Genomic DNA, 23,642 nt, shown 5'->3' with positions numbered 1-23,642 from the left:
TTGGCATAGAATATCTGCCAGTTTAAGACAGAAAAATCCTTACCAGGCTGTGGGCTCTGTAAAACTCATATAATAATAATAATAATAATAATAGAGCTCAGAAGAGTCTGATACTGCCCACATAATATGTCCAACCCCCCTATATAAGTCAAGAGGAGCTATGTCTATGTGGAGGTAGGCTGTAGAGGAATTATTATTAAAACCTGTTTGTGAATGAATTTATTAGATCTCATCCACTGGAGAGGAGAAACTGATACTTCAACCTTCTCAATATACTAGAGAAAAAAAACTATCCCAAAATATCATAGGCTTAACTGTAGTGGAAGTCACCCAACTGAAACATTGTACAATGCTTTGAAATTTCAAGAAAAAGGTTGTAATCTTTTGCCTGTCTTGTTCATTGTTTGGAGATGAAAAGGGAGGAAATCAACATCCCCATGAAATACAATTAACTGTAAATTGCTTTCTTTTCATACTGTTTGTAATGAAAATAGGAAAGTTACCAGCAGTTACCTACTCTGCAGAAGCACAGTAATTCAGTGGTCGCAGACTGCAAGAAAGCATTCAACAGTGTAACACTGGATTTCTGTGTGAACCAAGAATACAAACTACTGCATGGCAGCACTGACTCTTGATTACTCTGAAGAGACCAGAAGTCATCTTCACAGTGGAACAAAACAGAGCTCCTTAAAGTGAACTATAAAATCAAGCAAAACTTGTACCCTGCTGCACTTCAGGATGCAGCACAGTGAGGAAAAGCAGGTTCTTCCTGTCAAAGTCTCTCCATCAGAATCTGGAGTCAGCCAGAGGCTTGCTCAGACACTTTGACTGATGGAACTTCAAGGCATATGAGACAGCTGGAGACTCTTTGAGAAAGGCTCATCTGGGTGACAAAATTAAAACAGGGTCTTCCTGGAGGTAGCTCTACCAGATCCCATTTACAGTTGTGCTGTGTCACTTCATTGTGTCCAGGAATTTCCAGCTCTGTGGTCCCCATGGAGCCCGTAGAATTGGGATTTTCTGGAACCTGGTGGGTGGCAGAGTCGTTCCCATGAGCAGGACTGAGTGGACAAGCCTTACCTCTGTCCTGCCTTGGGTGAGATGGAGCAGTGCTTGCAGGACAAATCAGAATCACAGAATCACATGACCCAAGGGCCAAGCCTGCAGCAGTTCAGTGTACTCCAGACATATCTCTGAAGAAGTACATGGCTGTGTTTCACCTTCTTCAAGTCAGGATAGTGGGGGAAGAGTGAACAGGGACTTACTGCTCTCATTGTGTACCATTTGGAAAAAATTCTTGCTGAATGCCAGCAGTCATCACCACTTACAGAACCTGCTGCGATTTTCTTTTCTTCTCCTAAGGAGCAGGAGAGGAAAACATTGGGAGGGGATGAGGTCATCAACTTCTACTAAGCAATCCTATGACAAGCCATCACTGTCTCTTGTTCTTTTTATCATATTGGAGTCCTTGGTCAGAGAACAGGACCTTATTACAGCAGGAATTATCTATCCAGTGCTGCAGTGCTTTCAAGCATCATGTCGATGGTTTGATGTTGTTATAGGAAGCATTGGGAAACCATGCACTGGTTACAGCAGGACTGACTCTTAAAAATTAGCAGGTTATTGGGAAAATTAAGACATTCTGACTTCTTTTGCTTTTCCTGCAATTGTTGAGGGTCATATTTTCAAGCTTTGCTCTTCTAGCTGAAAGCTCAGAATATCCTGATACCAGCAATGATGTCTGTTATAAAAGACATACAATGTTGTGAATCCTCAGAGCAAGAGGGTTGTGCCAGCACTGAATCCTGAGTGGCTCTTTACATATGGACTTTTATACTAACTGGTATTGTGGAAACAAGGGACAGTATTTTGTTTGCACAGATAGTAATTTTGGGGTGCACTCTGAGTGCCAAGCGCTAGAAAAGGATGAATAAAAATATAGCACTGAATAAAATAATTACTATCACACTCCAACTGGGAATGGACTTGCTAGTGAAACCATCTAATTTTTATGCAGGGATAGAACTGCAAAGTAAAGGAACAGTGTGGAAAATGTAAGTCTGTTTATGGCATCTAGGCATTTGCTTTTGAAATGTATGTCTTTCTGTGACTTCCCTTCCTCGGTAAGAATAAACCTTTATTAGAATAAACCAAACCAGCTTGGAAGAGAGCTTCAAGATCATCGTGTCCAACCCATCAACCAATCCAACCCACCCAAACAGCTAACCCATGGCACCAAGTACCCCATCAAGTCTCCTCCTGAACACCTTCAATGACGGCGACACCACCACCTCCCCAGGCAGCCCATTCCAATGGGCAATCACTCTCTCTGTATAGAACTTCTTCCTAACATCCAACCTGAACCTCCCCTGGCGCAGCCTGAGACTGTGTCCTCTTGTTCTGGTACTGGGTGCCTGGGAGAAGAGACCATCATCCGCCTGTCTACAACCTCCCTTCAGGTAGTTGTAGAGAGTGATAAGGTCACCCCTGAGTCTCCTCTTCTCCAGGCTGAGCAACCCCAGCTCCCTCAGTCTTTCCTCATAGGGCTTGTGTTCCAAACACAAAAAAAAGAAAAAGACATCTAAAAGAATTTATTGTCTTAATCAACTTGCTTCTTGGGAAAAAAAAAACCAAACAGGAAAAAAAGGATGTATCAGGTAGGCTAGAAAGTGTCTATAGCTCAAGAATCCAGGAATGAGGTTAATGACCAAATATAGATGTGGTGTAAGTGGAACTGGACTTCATTAACATATTTGGAGCTACACCCGCTTATACCAAGTCTGGCTTGAGCCCTGAATCAGCAATTCCCCAGTGAATAGACTGCATGAAGCTAGTGTCGAATTTGGCCCATTTCATCTGACATCTGCATCCTGCCTCGAAGTGGCATGTCACACTTACTGCACATCAGATCACACCTGCCCAGGCGGTCACAGGCAATTGACTTTTTGTTTAAAAAAAATAAAAATAAAAAATAAAAAAAAAAAATGTAGTCACATATCATCAAGAAAAACAACATTGTTTTAGGACTCTTATCTCTTCACTCCCAAATATCCTGTTTCTTTGAGCTGTAGTGGCCAGGACCAATAGAAACCTCTTCCTGCCATTGGCTGACTTCATTTCCCAGAGTTAGCACAATCTCATCCGCTCTAAACAACCTCATCAAAACTTCTTTCTGGTCAGAGCGAAGCAATAATTATTATTAGCAATTATTAGCGATCAATAATCTTGATCACATTATGGCAAGCACTATTAAGGTAAGAAGGGGGTACCTTTTTTGCTGGAATTTTTTTTCAGTGGCGTGTTCTTTGGTTTCCTTTATCAACCTAGATAAGTTAGAATTGGGCAACACCCCCACTGCCACAATAGAGGACAACAAGATTTCCTTTGTACTGCCTAGTAAATTTCCTTTTTCCTACTCCAACCATCCGCAAGGCTTAAAAACTTCAAACTCGGAAAAAAAATTGGGTTTTTTAAATTCACTGTTCAGTGCTGTGGATTGCATATGCGAAGCCCTTTTATGAGAGCTTCTGAAATTTCTTGTAGGTATCATTCTGACAACTTGGATGTGTTTGCGGACTGCCATAAGGGGAGAGGGTGTGCACTGGAAGGAAAAAAAAGGGGTGCTGAGAGCGCTAACCTTTTGGATACCTTTAAATGCTTCTCTGGTTGATGGGGACACAAGTGGGAAGGAGAGGCACCGGCTCTCGTTTCTCTTTCATGCAGGTGTTAATTATGTGCTTTTCTGGAAACTCTTATGCTCAGAATCTTTCTGAGTGTTATTTTAATGGTGGCGGCAAGATCGCGTGCGTGTGTTCTTTCTTGTTTTAATTTTTTGGACAATAAAATTCCCGTACTGGCTTTTAAATTGATCTCAGTGCATGGTTTGTTGGGTTTTGTTTTGTTTTGTTTTGTTTTGTTTGTTTTAAGAATGGCTTTGCTGAGTTTTTCAGGTTGTGCCACTTAGAAAGCTGAATAAATGTATTTGTCTGTCTGTCTAGTTTTTGCTTCTCTGTGTGCTGTAATAGAGAGCAGTTACAGATACAGCAATAGCTGTGATTAATTGCAGAAGTATAACTGTAAAGGCTTTGTGATAGTGAAACTAATTTTACGTAAAGGACATACCAGCATGCACAGTGAGGATTCTGCAGCACTGTATTACCAGCTTTGGGATCAAGGTATTTGCTTTCTTTGTGATATTGTGTATCTCTTCACTTTTCTAATTATGCCAGAGATTTAGTAGGAGATAACGGAATAGCTGTGGTGCCTGGCCCTTGGCTTAGTGGAGCTGCAGTTTGATTTCTCAGTAACTTCTGCTTAGATGTTTACATTTTAAAGATCATTTGATACTTTTTGTTATGGTTTTTGAAATCTGGAAGTCTTGTCTGAAGGCACTGCCATGAGAAAGGCTTTCTTTTGAAAAGTATCTCTTTTTTGTAATCACTGATGCTTTCAAGAGGTCATCTGTAGAGAGAAAGATCTGCATTTCTGGCCCCTATCTATTATATGCTAAGTGACTCCTGTATTCTCTTTGGTTTTGCTGTGCATTTCAGAGCACACAGGGCATGACAGGCGCTCTATGAAAATCCCGAGGTTCAGAGGGTCGTGTTTTGCATTGCTAAAATAAGGGCTTTGTGTCGAGGTAGTAACACTGGGGTTTTTTTTGCATCTGTTTACTAGAATGCACTATTAATGTTGATGGGAAATACTTGTTCTAAAAAGCTAGTAGTGAGATCAAATGTTGTATGCATTTTGAGCTCTTACTGGTTTTGGTTGGGGTTTTTTTTTTGATGTTTTATCTGGGCTGACACAATAAGGTAAATGATTGTAAACAGTATCTCTTTTTTATCATTTTACTTTCACCTTATATCTACAGAAGTTCCAAGGGGCTGTGTGCAACCGTGCATTTTACAGCCAGGTAATGCAATAAAGTCAACAAATTCTCCTGAGTGAAGAAATAAACTTGTAGGGGGAAATAGGTACCCCAAAACTTGGGGATTTTGGTGCTCAGGGTGTTAGGAAGGCCTAGCATACTGAAGCATTTTATTTATGCAAGTGAAAAATGTAAAACTGGAAGAAATTTCAGGTACTTTGTACCGTAGATGCAGGAAATGTACTCTGACATGAATCTAAGCTAGTCCAAGGAGATTCAATTCCTCTTCCTATTCTGAGTACACAAAGTAATTTAATTGAGAGATTTCTGAAATAAAGAAATTGCAGCTGAAGGACAAATGAGTGTTTGTGCTTTTGCCAAACAATTATGTTTAGCAAATTATTTTTTCCTGTTTCAACATAATGGCCTCTGTTGTCAGCTAGCAACAGGTAGCCTAGCTATATGAATGCAGGTGAAAGAAAGCTAGAGTGCCTCATCAGGAGTTTGTGTGCTGGGAATTCCCTCTTTCCTTTATGGAAGCTGTGGAGTCAATAGATGCCAAAACTGGGTTATGAATGGCTTTTTATTTGTTCATAACCGGGTAGAAATTACTCTAAATGTCGACACACACAAAGGTGGCTTCCCAGTAAGGCTGTCTGATTCACCCTTTTCCCATCACAAACTGACAGACAGTCCCCCTTGGGACACTCAGGACTCATGAGAAATCAGGCTGGCTTAACTAGTATTAATTGGTATCTATGAAGGCAGGCATTTGTGTAAGTTTTCTGGCACTGGGCTTGACGTCACAATTGTGGCTTTACTGGGAGATGTGTTTCTTCTTGTTCCCTGCCCCTCCTGCTGCTGCCTCCTTCCCTTTCTCCTCCATGACAGGGAAAGTGCCACTGCAGAATGTTTCTCCTGAGAAGGAGGGCGCAGCCATGCCTTTGTTCTAGGCTTTCACATGGGTGCCTTACTTTAATTCTGACCTTTATGCTGTAAGAGCAGCCACCCTTGGTCAGGCCAGGGACCTCTCCCTCTGACTGCAAGCAGGTCTGTCTCTCCTGAAGTGTGGCATAAACAGCTGCAGAGAGGAGGGTGGTAGGAGAAGGTGTGAATCTCCAAAGCCAGGATTTTGGTTTTATTATGCAGTCAGGGGGCTGATGTTTCTAATGCACTCACTTCCTCATACCTGGAGCACATGTGGCTAACCTCAACGGTATGTTATTTAGCATTTGAAGGATAAAATGTTTGTTTGGTTTGGTTTGGTTGGTTGTTGTTGGTTTTGGGGGGTTTTTTCTTTCCAATTGGAGAAAATCTCCTAAAAGTCAGGATTTCAGAGATAAGCTAACGTGTTTCCTTCTGGCACAAATAGTATCTGACAGATATGTGCAGTAGCACAGCAGGGCAGAGCACTGAAGCTGAAGACCTATCAAATTAGCACTTCTAATTATAACCATTCCACTAGTTACTGTAAATATAATTTTAGGAAGTATCAAAGGCTTCTGAATTAGGCATCTGTCTGTTTTGTTTTTAATAGAATGGAGCAAAAATTATTTATATGTTACCTCAGGATGAAGCAAAAATACTTGTCCTGAAGGTAACTTTTTTCCCCCCTGTTGTCCTGTAGTGGAGTAAAGAATTGCAAATGAAAAGATACTATTAGAATTCTACTTCTCTGTCATGTACCAATCCTTGTTATATTTCTATCCCTTCTTGACAATGCAGTTATACTTAGAAAAGCTCTTCAGTCTTAACTTTACAATGACTTACTCCTCATGCTGGTGGATATTCTTTTACTCTAATTTATTTCTAAATATGCACATATACACTTTACACTGTTGATTTCTTATGTGCTGTCACAGGGAAGTTATGATTCCTGGGAGAAAGTTTGCATATTTGATAAGGGACAGGAGAATCTTTGTGGTTTCTAAGGCTTGAAAGAGTGTGGATATAGTGATTAAAGCAGTGGCAAGATTGTTATTCTGTGAGGAATCTTAGTCTGTGCTTCTTTCTATAGTATTCCTTTCCTCTCACTTTCTTGCAGAAAACCTCAGCACTCACTCAAATACTTCTAAAGCCAAGGAAAGCTGCAGACAGTTTAAAAAAAAAAGTAAAAAAAAAATCTGTTCTTGGCATATGGAAATGTTTAAGTCTTTGTTTAGAGGACTGCATCTGCACTGAATCCCACAGAACTAATACAGCAATTTGTACTTCTGTTACTTGCTTTAAAAAAAGTATAAAGATTATTCGCTTTTTGTTCTCATCTCAGTTAGCAAATGATCAAGTGGTATATTTAACTTTAAGCCTGTAAATGCTTCTATTCACTTTGGTGATTAGACACAACCTTCTTACAGCTAAGCATGCACCTGAATGCTCTGATGAATCAGAAGCAAGAGCTGCAGGAGTGCCTTGAACCATTTAGCCTGATCTTGCACTCCTTAATTCAAAGTTTCCATCAATTTCATGAAGATTTTGTCAGACCTATAATTATTTCCAGGTAAAACAGTATTTCTGACATGAATACAAATTGTAAGGAAAAATAGTCATGTAAGAATAGAAGAAGATACTTGGGGGATTTTCATGTTAGTTTCTTTTGCTCTTAGTCAGCTGTCATTTTACTCAATCCAGTTTGTGGCTACATGTGCCAAAAGGAAGTCTAATATAAGGATTTTTCTTTCTAGAGTTAAGTCCTCAGGCAAGGAACAACAGTTGGAAAATGTGTGGGTTTGACTGTCTGAATTGGTTTGTTTGTTTGTTTTTTGTTAACAAGAACTATGTTATCTCTTATCAAATTGTTTTTCAGCAAGTCCCATGAGTTACAAAAAGCCTTTCAGAAATATTTCAAAAAAGAAACCCCAAGTGCTTGTGGAGAATGACTTGTTGAAAGATAAGTACAGTAGTCTTGAGAAATGTGAATGCCAAAAGAAGATGTTTACTTCCCAAGTGACAGTTTATAATCCAATGCAAATATATAATGCTGTTCACTTAAAAACAAGTAGGCTTCATAATGCAAGTTTCTGAATCAAGCCATCAGAGTTATTTTGAAAATCAGCAAAGTGGAGAAAATAAAAAGAAAAACTGTGTTGGTACCACTGGTATCATCAATATTAACAAAGGTGATACAGTAGAGAGTTTCACATGCAGTGCCAAACCTTGTCAAGTTAACAAAAATTGTTTCCTTCACTACAGTGTGGTTTCTATTCAGATTCATCATTAATTATAAAACAAACAAACAAACAAAACCCACCAATAAAAAAAAAAAAACAACACAACTAAACCAAACAATTTTGATAGATAATTATACAGCAGAGAAATAGTAGCAGCTTTTCACATTGTCACTAATGAAAAGTCAATGGTTGGACAAAATGACATGTGTTCTGCTAGTCTTGCTATCCTTAATACATAGCTGTGTATTACAGAAGAAACATTGACAGTGATAGAGAAGCTTCAAAGCACTTACATATAAAAGGTATTAATACTTTCCTTAAAGGATTAATGTGTCTTTGTGATTGAAGGAGTTATTTGAATGTTGTAACTAATCCCACCTGAGGGTGGATAGTGCTGTGTACTTCAATTTCTTTTTGCCCCCCTTAAAAGAAGGGCTGTATAACCCTCTAAGGAGCTCATCACAGCAAATGGAAAGAGAGTGTCAGGAAATCTGGTTGCAAACCTTTATCACAAGGAAATTCTCTCTCTCTCTCTCTCTGTTTTGGAGATATCCTTAGGTACTGGGTTGCTGACTTTACCTATTCACCCTATTAGAAAGACGAGATATTGTTTTCAGGAAAGGAATATTAGTGTGTAATAAACACATAATATTAGTAGTGTTTTTTAATACCTACCCTGTACAAATCAGGGATTAATCCTTCTGTTAATTATCATGTCATAAATTGAATTTGTTTAAAAATAAAGTTAATAAAGTTACAATTACTGGTATAAAAAGGTAAGTGAACATTAATAGGTTAAAAAAGCCCATAAGTAATAGCAATTTTTTAAGGCTAGGCTGAAGGACACCTCAAGTGAGCATCCACTTACAGAGGACCAGGCAAATGGTCTTTAGGAATGGTGGCTTTTAGAAATTAATGAGTGGAAAGAATGCATATGATAATAATGTCTCCCTTCACATGCAGTGCATGTTTATTTGGAGTGTACATCTCAACTGGTGTGACTAGGTTGGTGGAACCGTTTCATACTAAGGGAATGTCCAGCTTGCTTAGTTAAATGTATGTGTTACCAGGTTAAGCAGTACCTGGGGAAAGAAATGCAAGGACAAATTACAAGAACTGGATATATGCAAATACCTGCAGGAAGGGGTGGTGAATGACTCTTGATGGGAAGTGGCAGCTCTCTTGAAAATGGCCTACCTGACTTAAGAGAGATGAGAGAGCAAGATACAGAGAAACATTGCTATAACAAGGGAAAAAAAAGCCACAGGAGACTGGAAATGTTTTGTTTGACAAATCCCTAATTACAGAAGTGCTGAAATAAACAAGTAGCAGCATGTTAATTCTACATGGAAGACTTTGCATAACTGCACTGCTAGCCTGCAAGATTTTTTTAAACCTCATTCTTTAGAGTTGAAAAACATCTTTTTTTAGGTGATGTGTTTATTACCTTGATAAACAGTAAAATGCTGCCACAGCAATTACCTTGATGATAAAGAGTTTGTAGACAGATACTTCCTGCATTCATTTCCTACCCAGATAAGTCGCCAAAATCAGGGACTACCAATACAGGAAATGCTTTCAATACGAACTTCCTATCTGTTAATATCTAATTCACTGAGAAGATCTACGCCTTTCTTCGTTGATACAAAGGTTATTATTAAGCATTTAAGCCACAGTACAACACATATGTTCATGTAAAAAATTAAGTCCAGTGAGTGCTGTTATGCTGGTCTATGAAATATCAGGGGTTTTCTCTGTAGTGGTAGGAAAAATGACCCTGCATTTTTCAATACTGCAAAGTAGGGTGCTTCAAAATACATTGTCATTCTGTCACATGATGAGCAAGCAACCTCCCTCCAACTCAATATTGCCTGCATCCTTTCCTTGTTTGTATGCATCACCAAATAAAATGTTTTCTTCCCAGCTCTTAAGGTGGACTTCTCTTCTGGATGTATTAAAGAGTCACAGTCATCTCCTGCAATCCACAGTGACATATATTCGACAGAAATGACTGAAGCAGAAATTTTGCCTCCCTGTAGAGATAAATAAAACCAGGACTAACCTGTATTTTTGAACTTCTGCTAAAAAAAAAGAGAGAAAAAGAAAAAAAAAGAACCTAGAGCAAAAGAAAAGTAAACAAAGACAGAAAACCTTCATTGCTAATTGTAACTTTAGGATAATTGCTTTCAGGCATATGAATAGAATGAATGAGGATTTATGAAACCTGAAGTGAAATCGGGCCAAAATCAAGTCAAGAGTATTTAGCCAATGGCTTGGCTGGAGCCAGGCTTTCACCCAGGTTATTCAGGAGTTCAGCCTGAAATTTGTGCAGTTTTGCCAATGATTCTCTTGGAGTCGTTCCAGGTTTCTGCCATCATGACTGAGATTGATATCTTGGCCTTTCCCCATAGAGTTGGGTAGTCCTTTGCTATTGCGGCTTCATAGACATCACTCTTTTTCATCTTTGAAGAACAGACCTATGTTCAGTTATCTCCTCACACAACTATGGGAAAGGCAGTTTGAGTTTGTGTTGTAGTCTAACAGGCTGGGAATATGAGGTTGGATTTACAGACCCCTTCAGAGACTGTGGGAAACTCGTTGCATGGAGCACCAGCTGTTACACAGAAGAGCCAGGTCTGTGGAGACCTGACCCAAAAGTCTAGTTACTGCAGATGGATTCTATAAGTTGAAGTTAGTTTTGGCAAGTAATTTAAACAAGACTGTGGGTGAAGAAGCTCTAGGAAGTTGCCCCTTGGCTTTGGGTTCACAGGGATATTGGGGAAATACACACTGTCTCCTGAAAGCAACATTCTTGGGATGTGGCTAGGCAGCTCTTATCTACTCACATACCTTTTTATTATTGTTAGTCTTTGGTGTATTCACATTAGCTTCCCTCATGCATAAGGTATTCCCCTGGAAGTGCTCAAAATTGTTGCTTTTCACTAATCAGATCAACTCACTGAAGTGGTGGCCAGAGACATTTTTCACATTATTTCCATACAGCCTCTGCCTTTAAAAAATTGTTCTGCGATTTGTCATCAAGGCACAGTCATATGTACCATTTTCATGGAATTCAGAATCTGGTTGTTTAGTCTATGTCAACGGGATAAAAAAGAGAGGGATCCTGTGCCTTTAATGTTGTTTATAACGGTTAGACAGAGCTTGTCAGGTGAAGGTTAATTGCTCTCCAGTTAAAGCAGTTCTCTGCACAGATGGGTTATCAGGGCTGAACACTCGTTACAAGATTAATCTCATTTCCGACAAGACTTCCCTTTCCTTCAACTGATTTTTACTCAGCCATTGGACCTGTCACCAGCCGTTAAAAGAAGGGTGGGTTACCTCTGGGATATTAATGCTTGTGTACAGTAAAACAATACAAAGTGTGTGTCATATCGGTAGGGAACATCTTTAGGAGACAGCACATTTCAGTGCTGTTCTGAAGGTCGAGATTCATAAACAACAGAAACAATCAGGAACATTTGTATTAACCCTCTTAATGAATGTGAGCTCCAGCCAAATCATCCATAGGCTTGTTTTTGATGTCTGCTTTCCTCTACATGTAGAACTAAAGTATATGTTTAGTTCCAAAGGTATGTTTTTGTTGAAAATTTTACTCAACAAAATAGCCACTTGTGAAATTGTGGAACCTGTGACTATGCTTGTATGCAGTCAACTAAATGATAGACGGGACCGCTTCAGTTAATGCTGGCTGTTTTCTTCTCATCAAGAGGAAATATATCATGTTGAACACTTGAAGAAATTAAAACTGTGGGAGTTTTATCTTGGCTTCTACAGTAAACCTGTTGAATTTTCCTCTTTCTGTAATCTGGAGTAAATCAGAACTGGATCAGTTACATCCAATGGGCTACAGAGATTAAAGATGGATGTAAAGCAAGAGCACATCATATTCTTACCATAATATTGCCTTATTAGCCAAGACTGCAGCAGATCTGCCAGTCCAGGGTGATTCTGAAGAGCTGCATAGAGTGAGTTCAAGGAGGCTATGGCATGAACACAAGAGTCTTCCTAGAATTTGGGTTTTTTCAGGAGTTCTGACGCTTCCAAAATAACAACAACTTGGCAAAAGTCTCTGGCTGCCAAGTTTGTTACATGCAACTTTAGTCAGTAAATTCCAAAACTCTAAACAAATATTCAAGGCAACAAACAGGGTAGCTCTTATGTTTCCTTAGGGCTTCCTGTCCTGGCTTTGGATTAACATGATCCTGTCAATGGTGCTGAGTCTCTCCATTGATTTCAGTGAACGTTGAATCCGGATGGAATATTGGCCAAGGAACAGTTAATCTCCTGTAAATGTTTCAGTGAAGGCCTTTATTGAAACTCTTTATCTTTAATCTATGTTTTATAAACATTTAGCAAAATAAACAAATTATATGAAAAATCATTTCTGTAAGACAAGGCCTATCTACAAGCTTCTGAAAATGTCTCATTTTCCTTCTTTTATTTTCATTTAATCACCAAAGTAGTCTAATGGCCTTACTGCTTAATTGAGAGTTACTTTTTCGATACTCATGAGATTAAAAATGAATTTTCCTTTCATTTAGAATCCATGGGTTTTAAGGAAATGTACTCACTACAGTTATAAAGCTGAAATGACAGACAGACATGAATGTAACCTCTGAATATCATGCTCTTCAGCAGTATACATTCAAAGGCAAAAAAAATTTGAAGTGAAATCCATTACTGTTTGAATAAGATAGGAAAAGTGCATCATAAATCTTTACAATCCCAACTAAATCATTGGTGCTTTATGCCAAGGGAGGCACGTTCCGTAATAAGTCTTTAAATGGACGGAGTTAACGTTTAATAAAAAACAAAAGGATCACTAAGGTTAGGTTGTCAGTGAGACTTTGAATGAATATTTGAAGATGGATTGCTCAGAATTGCAAAGTGTTGTTTTGCAATTTAGCTGCTTTCACTGATGAAAAAAAAAAACCAACAACCACCACCTACCTTTCTAGAAAAAGTAAGGAAAATTGAAAGTGGTGAGTTCTCTTTTTTCCTAGGAAAAGTCTGTCTTTCCTAAAATAATGTAATTGAAAGTTGAAGAGAGTCAGTCTCACAGTACTAATTTAGTGTTCTCTTCTTTCTTGTACCTTTCTCTCTATCTGAAGTTTTAACCAGCTGAAATGCCAGACAACTACCATTTTACAAAACTCCTATATTTTGCCATTAATGTACAAAAACATACACTGTTTTTATATTGCAAGGTCATAGCTGTTCCTTTTTAAGCTCTTCAGACCTTCAGATCTTCTTGTGTTAGATTTTTATTTATATGGGTATCAGTGGCATGCTTTCAGATAAAATACTGCTACTAACTATTGATACTCAACGCTGTGATTTTGCCTTTTGTCTTCTCACATTCAAAACAGGATAGCAATGAACTACAACTTGTCAAAATCCTTGGTGGGCAAGTGTGTTGTAGATTTGACAGCTACCACACCACTTCTAAAAAATACATTTAAATATATGTTCATTATCATAGTATCAGTCAGGGTTGGAAGGGACCACAAGGATCATCAAGTTCCAACCCCCCTGCCATGGGCAGGGACACCCCACACTAGATCAGGCTGGCCAGAACCTCAGCCAGCCTGATCTTAAACACCTCCAGGGATGGCACCACAACCACCTCCCTGGACAACCCATTCCAGGGCTCCACCATTCTCATGGTGAAGAACCTCCTCCTCACATCGAGCCTGAATCTCCCCACCTCCAGCTTCATTCCATTCCCCCTAGTCCTATCACTACCTGCTATCTTGAGAAGTCCCTCCCCAGCCTTCTTGTAGGCCCCCTTCAGATACTGGAAGGCCACAATTTATGTAACCCAAAATCTATAAAATGTATGTGTAAATGATTGCTTTCTAACTCATTCTGCATGAAGTTTTTTCTGCAGTGGTGCCTGGATGCTTTCCAATTAGCATGAATGTTAAATCTTAGCTGTCTTCATATTCACTTTTTTCCCCCCACGTCTTCATCACACATTTCATCAAACCTTTTAGAATCCAGAACAGCCCAGATTCAGTTCCAAGGATGTTTCTTTTCTAAGCTTAGGCCTTCATAGTACTGTTTTCCTTTTTCACAGAGATGCTGCTTAGCCTCAATCTCTCTCAGTCTCAGCTTCTTCTTGTGATTTTTAACATTTTTTTTATAAAGGGCAGTTTCTTATATGAACAATTGCTGTCTTCACTTTTCATTGAGAAAAGACTCTCTAATATTAAGAATGTACCCTTAAGTCTTAAAAGCCAAGAGGTAGACCCAAAATACATTGCTTTTAAATACTTTCTATTTCTGAGGCCTGACTTAGAAACTGAACGCTTCCTGTAACAAGGCTGAACTCAGCACAGGCTAGAGACCCTGCAGAACTATACACACCACCTGAGCATTGCTTAACTATTTCTTCAGGGGGTGCATGTGGTGTTAGTACCACTTAGGTCTTGACCTTGTCCTACATGCAGAGGTAGATCTCACACAAAACGAGGACCTTGTCTAAGGGTCCGATGCAGGCAAATGCTCAACAACCTGAAATTTTAAGGTGCGCTTTTCAGCTAATTAATATAATGAGTCAAACATTTCTAGTTGTGTTTCTACTTTTTAGGATGGGATTCAGATGGATTCTTGCCATCAGGTACCTTACTCTTGAAGCTGTGATGTTATAAAGCTAGAATTCTAATCTATTGGAGAAATGTATTTTCTATATAGTAACTGACAAAAGCTTCAGCTTATTTTTTAAAATACACACTGCTTTTAATATTTCTAATAAAGATGATTCACCTCTGTATATCTTAGTAGCACTTTTCTCTCCAAGTATTGCAATTTAGGGGGTCTGAAGGCTTTTGTGAAAGTAGAGAGAATCAGTTAAGGAGGCTGGTAGGTTGGTTGAGAAAGCTCAATGTTATGTGGGGTGTCTGTGAGCCTCAAGGCATTGTTTTCCTAGCTGCTCTCCTGTTCCTTCCCTTAGTAGAAAGAGGAGGACTCAGAGAAAATCAGAATGTTGAATAAAATGAGTTAATATGCTAAGAAAGATCTGTATGAAAAGTTTCCAGGTGGAGGCAGACAGCAGTGGCAAGGACATGGACTTGATGGAGCAGGTCCAGAGGAGGGCCACAAAAATGATCAGGGGGCTGGAACACTTCTCCAAGGACAGGTTGAGGGAGCTGGGGTTGTTCAGCCTGGACAAGAGAAGACTCCAGAGAGACCTAATAGCAGCCTTCCAGTACCTTGAGGGAGCCTAGAAGGCTGGAAAGGGACTGGTTTTAAAGGCAATGGTTTTAAATTAGATGAGAGTAGATTTAGGTTGGATATTAGGAGGAAGTTCTTTACCATGAGGGTAGTGGAATAATGGAACAGGTTGCCTGGGAGGTAGTTGAGGCCACATCCTTGCAGATATTTAATGTCAGGCTCAACAGGGCTCTGGGCAACTTGATCTAATGGAGGACGTCCCTGCTCACTGCAGGGAGGTTGGACTAGATGACCTTTGGAGGTCCCTTCCAACCCAAACCATTCTGAGAATCTGTGACCCTGAAATTAAGGTGTCAATAATGAATGTTATAATTTCTGTCAGTAAAGATATTCATAATTCATCAGATGATGTCATGAGCTTAAAAATAATGGAATTTCAGAGAATCATAGACATAGTTAATCTTACCTGCCTCTTAACCTTAGCATTCACAATTTTTAGCTGGAATAAAAACTGTTTGAGGTTTTCAGCTGACTCTAGAATTTAGGTCCAAAGGAACCTAAGGTCAGTAAGATCATGAAAGTTGGCAACTGCTGTTGTTAAAAAGGAAGCTTGATAAATCCTCAGAATTAACTCTTTTTGAAGCTGAGTTAGATAAGATACAGTACATAGGATTGGATGATGCTGAAAATAAAAATTCTGAGCTAGATAATGACACTAAAACTAGATGCTGAGCAGAACAGTGTGATGTCTTTCAAAATAATTTACAAACTACCTCATAAGCAACAAGCAATAATAATCAGTGCTAGTCAGTGCTGAAAAGAACAAAGTGAAAGGTGATAAAACGAGATCTGCAAAGGAAGTGCGTTGAGTCATGAAGTATCCTAAGGAGGACAAAGTTTTAGACTTTTTCAAAGCTCAGTGTTTAAGTGACACTAGGAGTTGGTGAGTATGAAATGTATGAGGAGAGCCCCAGAGAGCTGGGTCTCTTTAGTTTGGAGAGGAGGAGAATAAGGGGTGACTTCATTCATGTTTATAAATAAGTAAAGGGTGAGTACCAAGATGATGGAGTGAGGCTCTTCTTGGTGATGCCCAATGACAGGACAAGTAGCAATGGGTGGAAGTTAAGGCATAGGAAGTTCTATGGAAACATGAGGAAAAAAATTTTTCACTGTGAGGGTGACAGAACACTGGAACAGGCTGCCCAGGGGGGTTGTGGAGTCTCCCTCTCTGGAGACATTCAAAACCCACCTGGATGCATTCCTGTGTGAACTGGTAGAGGTGATCCTGCTCTGCAGAGGGGTTGGACTAGATGAACTTTTGAGGTCCCTGCCAGCCCTTAACATTCTGTGAAACTGTAATCTCCAGTACTTCAGAGACCATTCACAGTCTTGTAAATGATACAGACATTTACACCAGATTTGTGTAAGTAAATGAGAATATGGCCAAGCAACGGAGAACAGATGCCCGAATTTCTAACCAAAGTCTTGTTTTACAAAGTCCTACATGAAACACCACCAAAATTCCCTGATTTTCCATGTGAATTAGGCAAATGCACAGGGAATCCGAAGCCTGAAGTGAAAGAAAAGGTTTCATTTGCTTTTACAGAACAGTGGGCAGTTGTAGAAGACTTATTTTTGTACAAAGTTTCTTTCATTAACTGTGACTGGGCTGAAGCAGGGAACTCTATTGCACACTTCAGCTGCAGCATGGCAGATGATGTGCAAAAGCTGCTGCCATCCTCTGGGACATAACCACTGCTGGAGTGGATGTGCTGCCCTCTGCAAGAAGGAAACCTTACTTTCCAGGCAAGTTGTGTCAGTGCAAAGACAAGCACTTCCCTACCTGTGTTGTACTTAAAGAGTTGCCTCTCTGTTTAAGGGGTTGTGATGCCTGTGGTGGTTCCAGCACAACTGTAGAAACGATGCACCAGGAGGAGTTATCAGTTCATTCATGTGAATACATTCTCCTTATCACACATCTTGTTTATGGAGCAAGTCATTTAGCAAAAGGCTTAGCAGGACATACCAGAGCTTGATGTAAGTCTATTTGTAAACTTAGCTGGCTCAGAAAGAAACTGCACTGTGATTCCTAGGTTGTCCTACTGCTAAAATACCCCAACAGAGCTGGCATGAAATATTTGTTTTACCAGCCACTGTGTTTTTCTATTTTCTGTATTTGCTGTAGTATGAATGTATTAATATCTATCCATTCTATTCCAGTCTGTTACCCACATGTCCACTAAATACCAAATGCTGATTCTATCTTCTTTTAGGTGATGGAAAAAAACTTTATGCAGAAGTTCACAATAGAGGCATGCAATTCCCTGGTCTAGGGAGGTGGTTGAGGCCCCATCCCTGGACGTATTCAAAGTGAGGCTGGACAGGGCTCTGGGCAACCTGATCTAGTTGAAGATGCCCCTGTTGACTGCAGAAGGGGTTGAACTAGATGACCTTCAGAGGTCTCTTCCAACCCAGACCATTCTATGGTGCTATGTAATTTTTTTTTCTTCTTTCTCTTTCACTCTTTCTGATTCACTTTCTAAGTTTCCTAGAGCCTGTGAGTTTGCTTATGAAGTGTAAAAGCATCTCTCTGAACTAAAATGATTTTTTTAAAGTTATTTTTGTGCACTGCTCCAGAAAAAAATACCTCTTTCATCTCCAGATGTTGAAATCTTAGAATGCCAAGCAATAGATATTCTGTCATATAAATTGTATCCACTGCATATATCTTCAGCACACCAAAGACCTCATGAGCATTATCTCTTTGCTTCTGATTTTCTGTTTCTCTGGATGACTTTGTTGTACTCCATGCCTTCCCAGTGCTTCAGCCACTAGCAGAATCCTCCAGTCTTAGAGACTTCAGCCCATTTTTTAAATCAGCCATATTCTTTCCTTCCCTAGATTTCTTTGATCTCCTTTAGAACTGCTTTTCACACAATTTCTTTGCTTTATGTAATCCTTAGCTGCCCTCAACTTCTAAATACATGTTTCTGAAGGACAGAGCTGGTTTCACACTCTCCTGCATCTTGACACAAGCATCTTGCACTCCTTTTAACCAGAGCCATAGTTCACCTGACTCTACAAATCTAGGTCACGTTGAAGTGCTTGTAAGAGTAGCTTGCTCTTCATGGGAAAATCTTTCCCTTTGAATAATGAAAAAACCTTCAAGACCTTTCATATTTGTATTATCAGTAGCCTGCTAATTGCTGCTGGGCATTTTGCCTTTTTTTAACTCCCATCTTGTAAGCCCATTTTGTAGCATCAGCCAATCACAATGAGTGTTGTGCACACGTGATCTGAAAGCTAATGACTCGGACAGAGGACGGGAGGGGAGGTTTCCAGTTATGTCCACACAATCCACAGTATGACTTGAAAACAAATCACTATTTATTTTCAGAACCAGCTGCTCTTTTTCAGGTTCCCATCTGAGACACTTTCACTGTGATTTTCAGAGCTTTTCTATTTCCCACAGAACTGGTGTCATTAATAACCTCTCTGCACTTTTAATCTGGCACGAAATGGGACATTATACTACTCAACTGCTAAAATTTCCTAGGCTGCACAAAGCTCAGTTAATACTGAGATTGTTCTATTGCTTTGAGAAATAGCTATAAATAGAGATCTATTAACTCCTATTTGCAGATAGGTCTAGTTAATATCAGTAGAAGTAGTCATGTAAAAGATCAGATGAAAAATTCTTAGCTACCAGGTTTGTAAATGAGTAGTATAGTTTTCATTGCAAGAATTGATGATTTCACTGACACTTGTAAACATTTTGAGAGTTAGTACAATAAGATTTTACTAGAAGTATAGACACAGGAACCCCAGACTTTGAAAACTGCGTAAATAACTGAATGTGATGAATTTAACATTTAGTGTATTCAACATAAGCCTACTTGTGGAAAAAAAAAAATAGGAGAAGATGTGTCAGGAATTTAAGATATTTCTAGCAAACACCTTCTCCACAGTCATGACTGAAGTCTGATTCTTCAGAAAGTAATAAACAGCTTTAAAACATGCCTGGTCAGTGATGAAATACTCAACATGAGGAAGCAAAAATCTTCCTGAAGCCTTAGATTTTTTTTCATATTCTCACAAAATAGCTGGTTTCTAAAGGTCTGGTTTAGATTTCAATCTCACTGGTAGTATCTTACAAGTAAGCTTTTATAGATTTAAAAGATGTTCAGAAGAGTCAACAGTCTCTTAGTAAAACCAACTGTGTGTTTCTGTTAACTCTGATGGAGCAAAATTAGTTCATATTGAGTGATAGCTTTGGTTTGGTAAAATTAGACTCTTGAGAAATTCATGCTTTAACCAGATGCCTAGTTCAAACATGGATATGTGAGGCTGGGCGCCCACGTCTCTGTGTGCATTGTAATTATTTGCAAATGTATTGAACACCCACAACTACAAAAACCTCATTAATTGGATGTGTTCCAGGTGAATTGAATGATATATTAAGAAAACTCTATGGCTTTCCTTGGTCCAATTCCAATCTTCAGCCTGTCAAGCTTTCAGATGGAAAATAAAACATAAAAGCCCACCCTCCTGCTCTCATGTCAAGTGCTCTTGTTGGCTTACTGTTGCCTTTGGCTCACCTCAGCTGTTGGCAGCAGCCTCTGACATTATCAAGCCCCGACATTGCAGAAGGGCAGGAGAACTCTGCAAATTAGGAGTGAGAGCCATCTTGCCTTTGGTGGGACATACTGTAGCATTAGGGAATTTAACCCAGCAGGGCCCTCCAGAGATATTCCCTCGCACTCTGCACTGGTATCTATAGTCAGAAGGGATCGGGGCTGATAGAGGATTTCAGGAGGGGAGGGCACCATCAATGTTGCATGTTTCATTTTCTTCCACATGTTCTCCACAGTGAGGTCCAGGGGTAGACCTGGACAGTCAAAGGGCATATAAAGTGGAGAAATTCCTCCAGTTTCACCCTCACTACCATGATGTTGACACAGAGGAGATCAGCTAGAGCAGAGCCAGAGAAAGCAGCCACAGAAGGAGCCCAGACAGGGATGAGTTGTCTGTATGGTTTTAGCTGATTTTGCTTCAGACTATGCTGATTAGCTCTTTGCTTTTCCTTCCCCTTCCTACGTCTCTTCTATTCACCTACAGTCCACTTCTTGCCTGCCATGAGTAGTAGCATTTCATTTTTTATTGTCTTCTATATTCATTAAAATTAAAAATGTCAGGCACAACTGTCATAGTCACACTATGCACTTAACCTGTGCTTCGTTTCCCTCAGCTTGTGTCCCTGCTATGCTAGCTTCAATCATTTTGTCAGGTCTGTCTACTGCCTTCTTTGCCTTAGTTCCATGCCCAAGATAGCAGACTCCATCGTTTCATTCTTCTGTGTATCACTGGGTAAACACTAATTATTTGTAAATTCTACATTGATGGGTCCTTTTTGCTGCAGTACTGTCAGTTTAAAAGTCCACAGGAAGTCAGCACAATGTGACATGAGGGTTGCCCCATAACTACTTCTCTGTGGAGTACACCTTTCATGGTGTGTTTCAGACTGTGGGCTTTAATTGCAAGTAATTGCAATCTGTGTTTTTGCATCATTTGTCAACAGAAAAAAAAAAAAGCAATTAGCTCTATTTTTACACTGCAAAAGCAGTGTCTCCCTGCTCAAAGATTTTAAAGCTCATCAGGTTCTTGGTTTGGGGGGAAAAACATTCCAGCAGTTGTGTTGATTTTACAAATATTTCTCTTACCTGCATGCCTTTCATGGACAAGGCTCAAATAATTCACTTTTATTCCTTCTTTCTGCTTTTATATCCTTGACAAACCAAATACAGGAAGATTTCAAAATGGCATGGTGACATTTATCATTGACTTTAATCACATGTGTCTCAATGAATGGTGTGCATTATACCTATGGGAGTTTAGTGTATGGGTTTTCTTGGTTTACTGAATACCAGGAACTTTGGAGGATGCTCAGGTCAGCCAGGAACTAAATCAGCATGATCTCCTGGCTTTCCCTTCTTACAGAACGATGTGTATCATTTTGCTTTGCTTAGTCCATGCTTTTATTTTATTAGATTGCAGAGGAGCATAAATGGTGTCTGTTTACATTCCTTACTGATTCAACTTGAAATTATGACCAAGTATGGCTTGAGTAGTCTATAAAAAGATATGGTAGTTTCTGGCTGTCAGACACACAAAGGTGTTCCTGGAAGCTCAAAACCCAGAGTGCAAATCAGTTAGCTTTCTCGATGATTTTGAAACCTCAAATCCTTTGAAATAGTTGGCAGCTTGCCTGTTGCATATTTACAGTTACACAATTCTTCCTATCTGTGACTTTTAAAGGTTCCTCCTTCCTTTTTTCTTTAAGTCCCTTGGCAGCATCAAAACAGTTTCTCTCCCGTCTCCCCAGCTCTCCTCCTTCTGGCTCTCTCTCTTTCTCCTTGGTATGGCACATTGTTATGTGGAAATAGCTTGTTTTGAGTTCACACTTTGTTTTCCTGATGTTTTTTTCTGGAAAGCTGCATGTGGCACAAAAGATATGGGAGCAGCTTGTAGGAAATGGGTTTGTTTGGGGAAACAATAAAAGCGAAACAGCTCACATTCCTCTCCTGTGTGTTTGAAGGCATAGTGCACAGTAAATAAAGATACTTTTTAGATAATTTTTCAGTGCAGTCCAAAGAAAAGTAAATACAAATATTTTATGTCTCTGTATCTTAAGCTTTGCATCCACATGTCCTCCTTTCATATAGTAATGATCATTAGACACTTTACCTTAATGGTGAGGAATGGGGAAAAAGCATCTTTAATACTTTCTGTTGCTGCAATAAATTAATATTTTAGGGGTTTGTATTTGAGATTGTCTTCATTTGCACTGACTTTCTTAGTTCATTTTTCATCACTGGCATCAGGTTACCCCCCTTTTTGTCCTTCTGGAGCTAATGTTGGTGTAATTGAAAAATACTATCAATATCAGAGCTGCAGGGCATGGTTTTGTAAGAGTTGGTAATCACCAGTTCAGAAGAGTAACTGTTACAGGGAAAAACTGTAAGATTATTTTTGTCACCACATCAAAGATACCACCACCTACATTTCCTTTTATTCTTCACAGGTACAATTAAAAATGTGCCACAACCTGTTTGTACTACATATGAGATTCATCAGAAAACATGGTTGCAGAGACACAAATTGCACAATAAAGATACAAGCTGAATTTGTGAACTAGTTCTCTTAGCAGGGGGCTAGGGGGAGGCAGGAATTATTTGTATGTTGTGATTTTGGATTGGCAATTTAGTTTAGAAAGGCACTGCTTAAATAAACTAAGAATCCAGTTTAAAAGCGAAAGTACAAGTGTAATGGGAGTTTTGGTTTTGGTGTATGCAAGGATTTCTTGTGGTTGTTCTGTTTTGTTTTGTCTGGGGGCAAACCAAGACCATTCACTCCAACCTTTGTCTGTCATAGGTATGAAACAATTTTCTTCTGATCTCTTGGCTTGGCTACCTTTCTAACAGCAATACATTAAAAAAAACATACCAATCTCTCTGATTTATCTCATAGTTAATGTTTGAGCTAAACCAACAATATCCTTACTTTATTCTAGTTCAGCAGAGCAGTTTAAGTTTACATAAGCATAAGCATGTGCTTAACTTTATTGCTGTTTTACTAAATGCTGTCCCGTGTTAATTCTTGCACACGAAGAAAGAAATCAATACTGTGAGTTTCAACCCTGTATTAATTTCATTATTCATGTTTTGCAGCAAATGACAAAAATAACATATGCTGAAAGTATGAATCAAGATATTAGTTATAAACAATTATAGGAAAGTATGTTAGGCTATACACTGTAAAGGTTATCGTGACAGGAAGTCATATTTTACGTACACTGTGGGCATACTTGGAGAGCTCATTCTGACTTTGGGAAGATTACCCATCTGAACAATATTCCAGATGGTCATAAAATGGGGAATACCATGAGAAGCACATAATAGTGTATGTGTATATATTCAATGTGTACTTGGAAGATCCAGAATAAAAGGTGGCTGAGGAAAAGGAAGCAAGAATAGTGAAAACAAAAGACTTCCTGTTGTGCAAAAATGGAAAGCACTCTTAAGGTACTGACTTTTTGAAAAGCAACATCAATTTGCATTTTAATTCATTATCTAATGCAGAGAAGTCAGTAAAAAAAATCAAGACAAATACATTTGGAAGTAAATTAAAACATCCATACAAATAAAGATAGCTTAAGCAGTGTTTGCAAAAGCTAAGACTCAAGGAAATAACTTCAATAAATGTTGGATGTAGTAAGTGTTCTCTAAAGGGGTAGGTGAGAATTTTAAATGTGTATGAAGGTGAACATAGGGGAGTATCTGAGACCTTGTCGGCCTGATGCATTAAGGCTAAAACATTTCTAGCTCCAAGGGGTCCCTGAGGAGGAAGCT

General features: G+C 39.1%; 1 protein-coding gene across 11 annotated transcripts in view; it reads left to right on the top strand.

Moving 5' to 3' along the window:
- Nucleotides 1-23,642, top strand: part of ERG (ETS transcription factor ERG) — a 159,340-nt gene that overhangs the window by 86,341 nt on the left and 49,357 nt on the right. Inside the window, exon 1 of one of the 11 annotated variants that reach the window (XM_068144624.1) lies at nucleotides 2,477-3,254. The exons of 6 other annotated variants lie outside the window; for them this stretch is intronic. In XM_068144624.1, coding sequence (XP_068000725.1) covers nucleotides 3,237-3,254 — 18 coding nt within the window. In that variant the 5' untranslated portion in view covers nucleotides 2,477-3,236. Of the gene's footprint in view, nucleotides 1-2,476; nucleotides 3,255-3,275; nucleotides 3,540-4,130; nucleotides 4,176-5,899; nucleotides 5,921-5,945; nucleotides 6,087-23,642 lie in introns of those variants that run through there. 4 more of the 11 variants (XM_068144628.1, XM_068144631.1, XM_068144629.1 and 1 more) reach the window with 4 other exon arrangements.

This window comes from Melanerpes formicivorus, unplaced genomic scaffold (assembly GCF_026170545.1).
Source record: "Melanerpes formicivorus ecotype bairdi unplaced genomic scaffold, bMelFor1.0.p_v2 SCAF_11, whole genome shotgun sequence".
Lineage (NCBI taxonomy): Eukaryota > Metazoa > Chordata > Aves > Piciformes > Picidae > Melanerpes > Melanerpes formicivorus.
The sequence above is the reverse complement of the archived record's forward strand: the minus strand, read 5'-3'. Positions and strand labels throughout refer to the sequence as shown.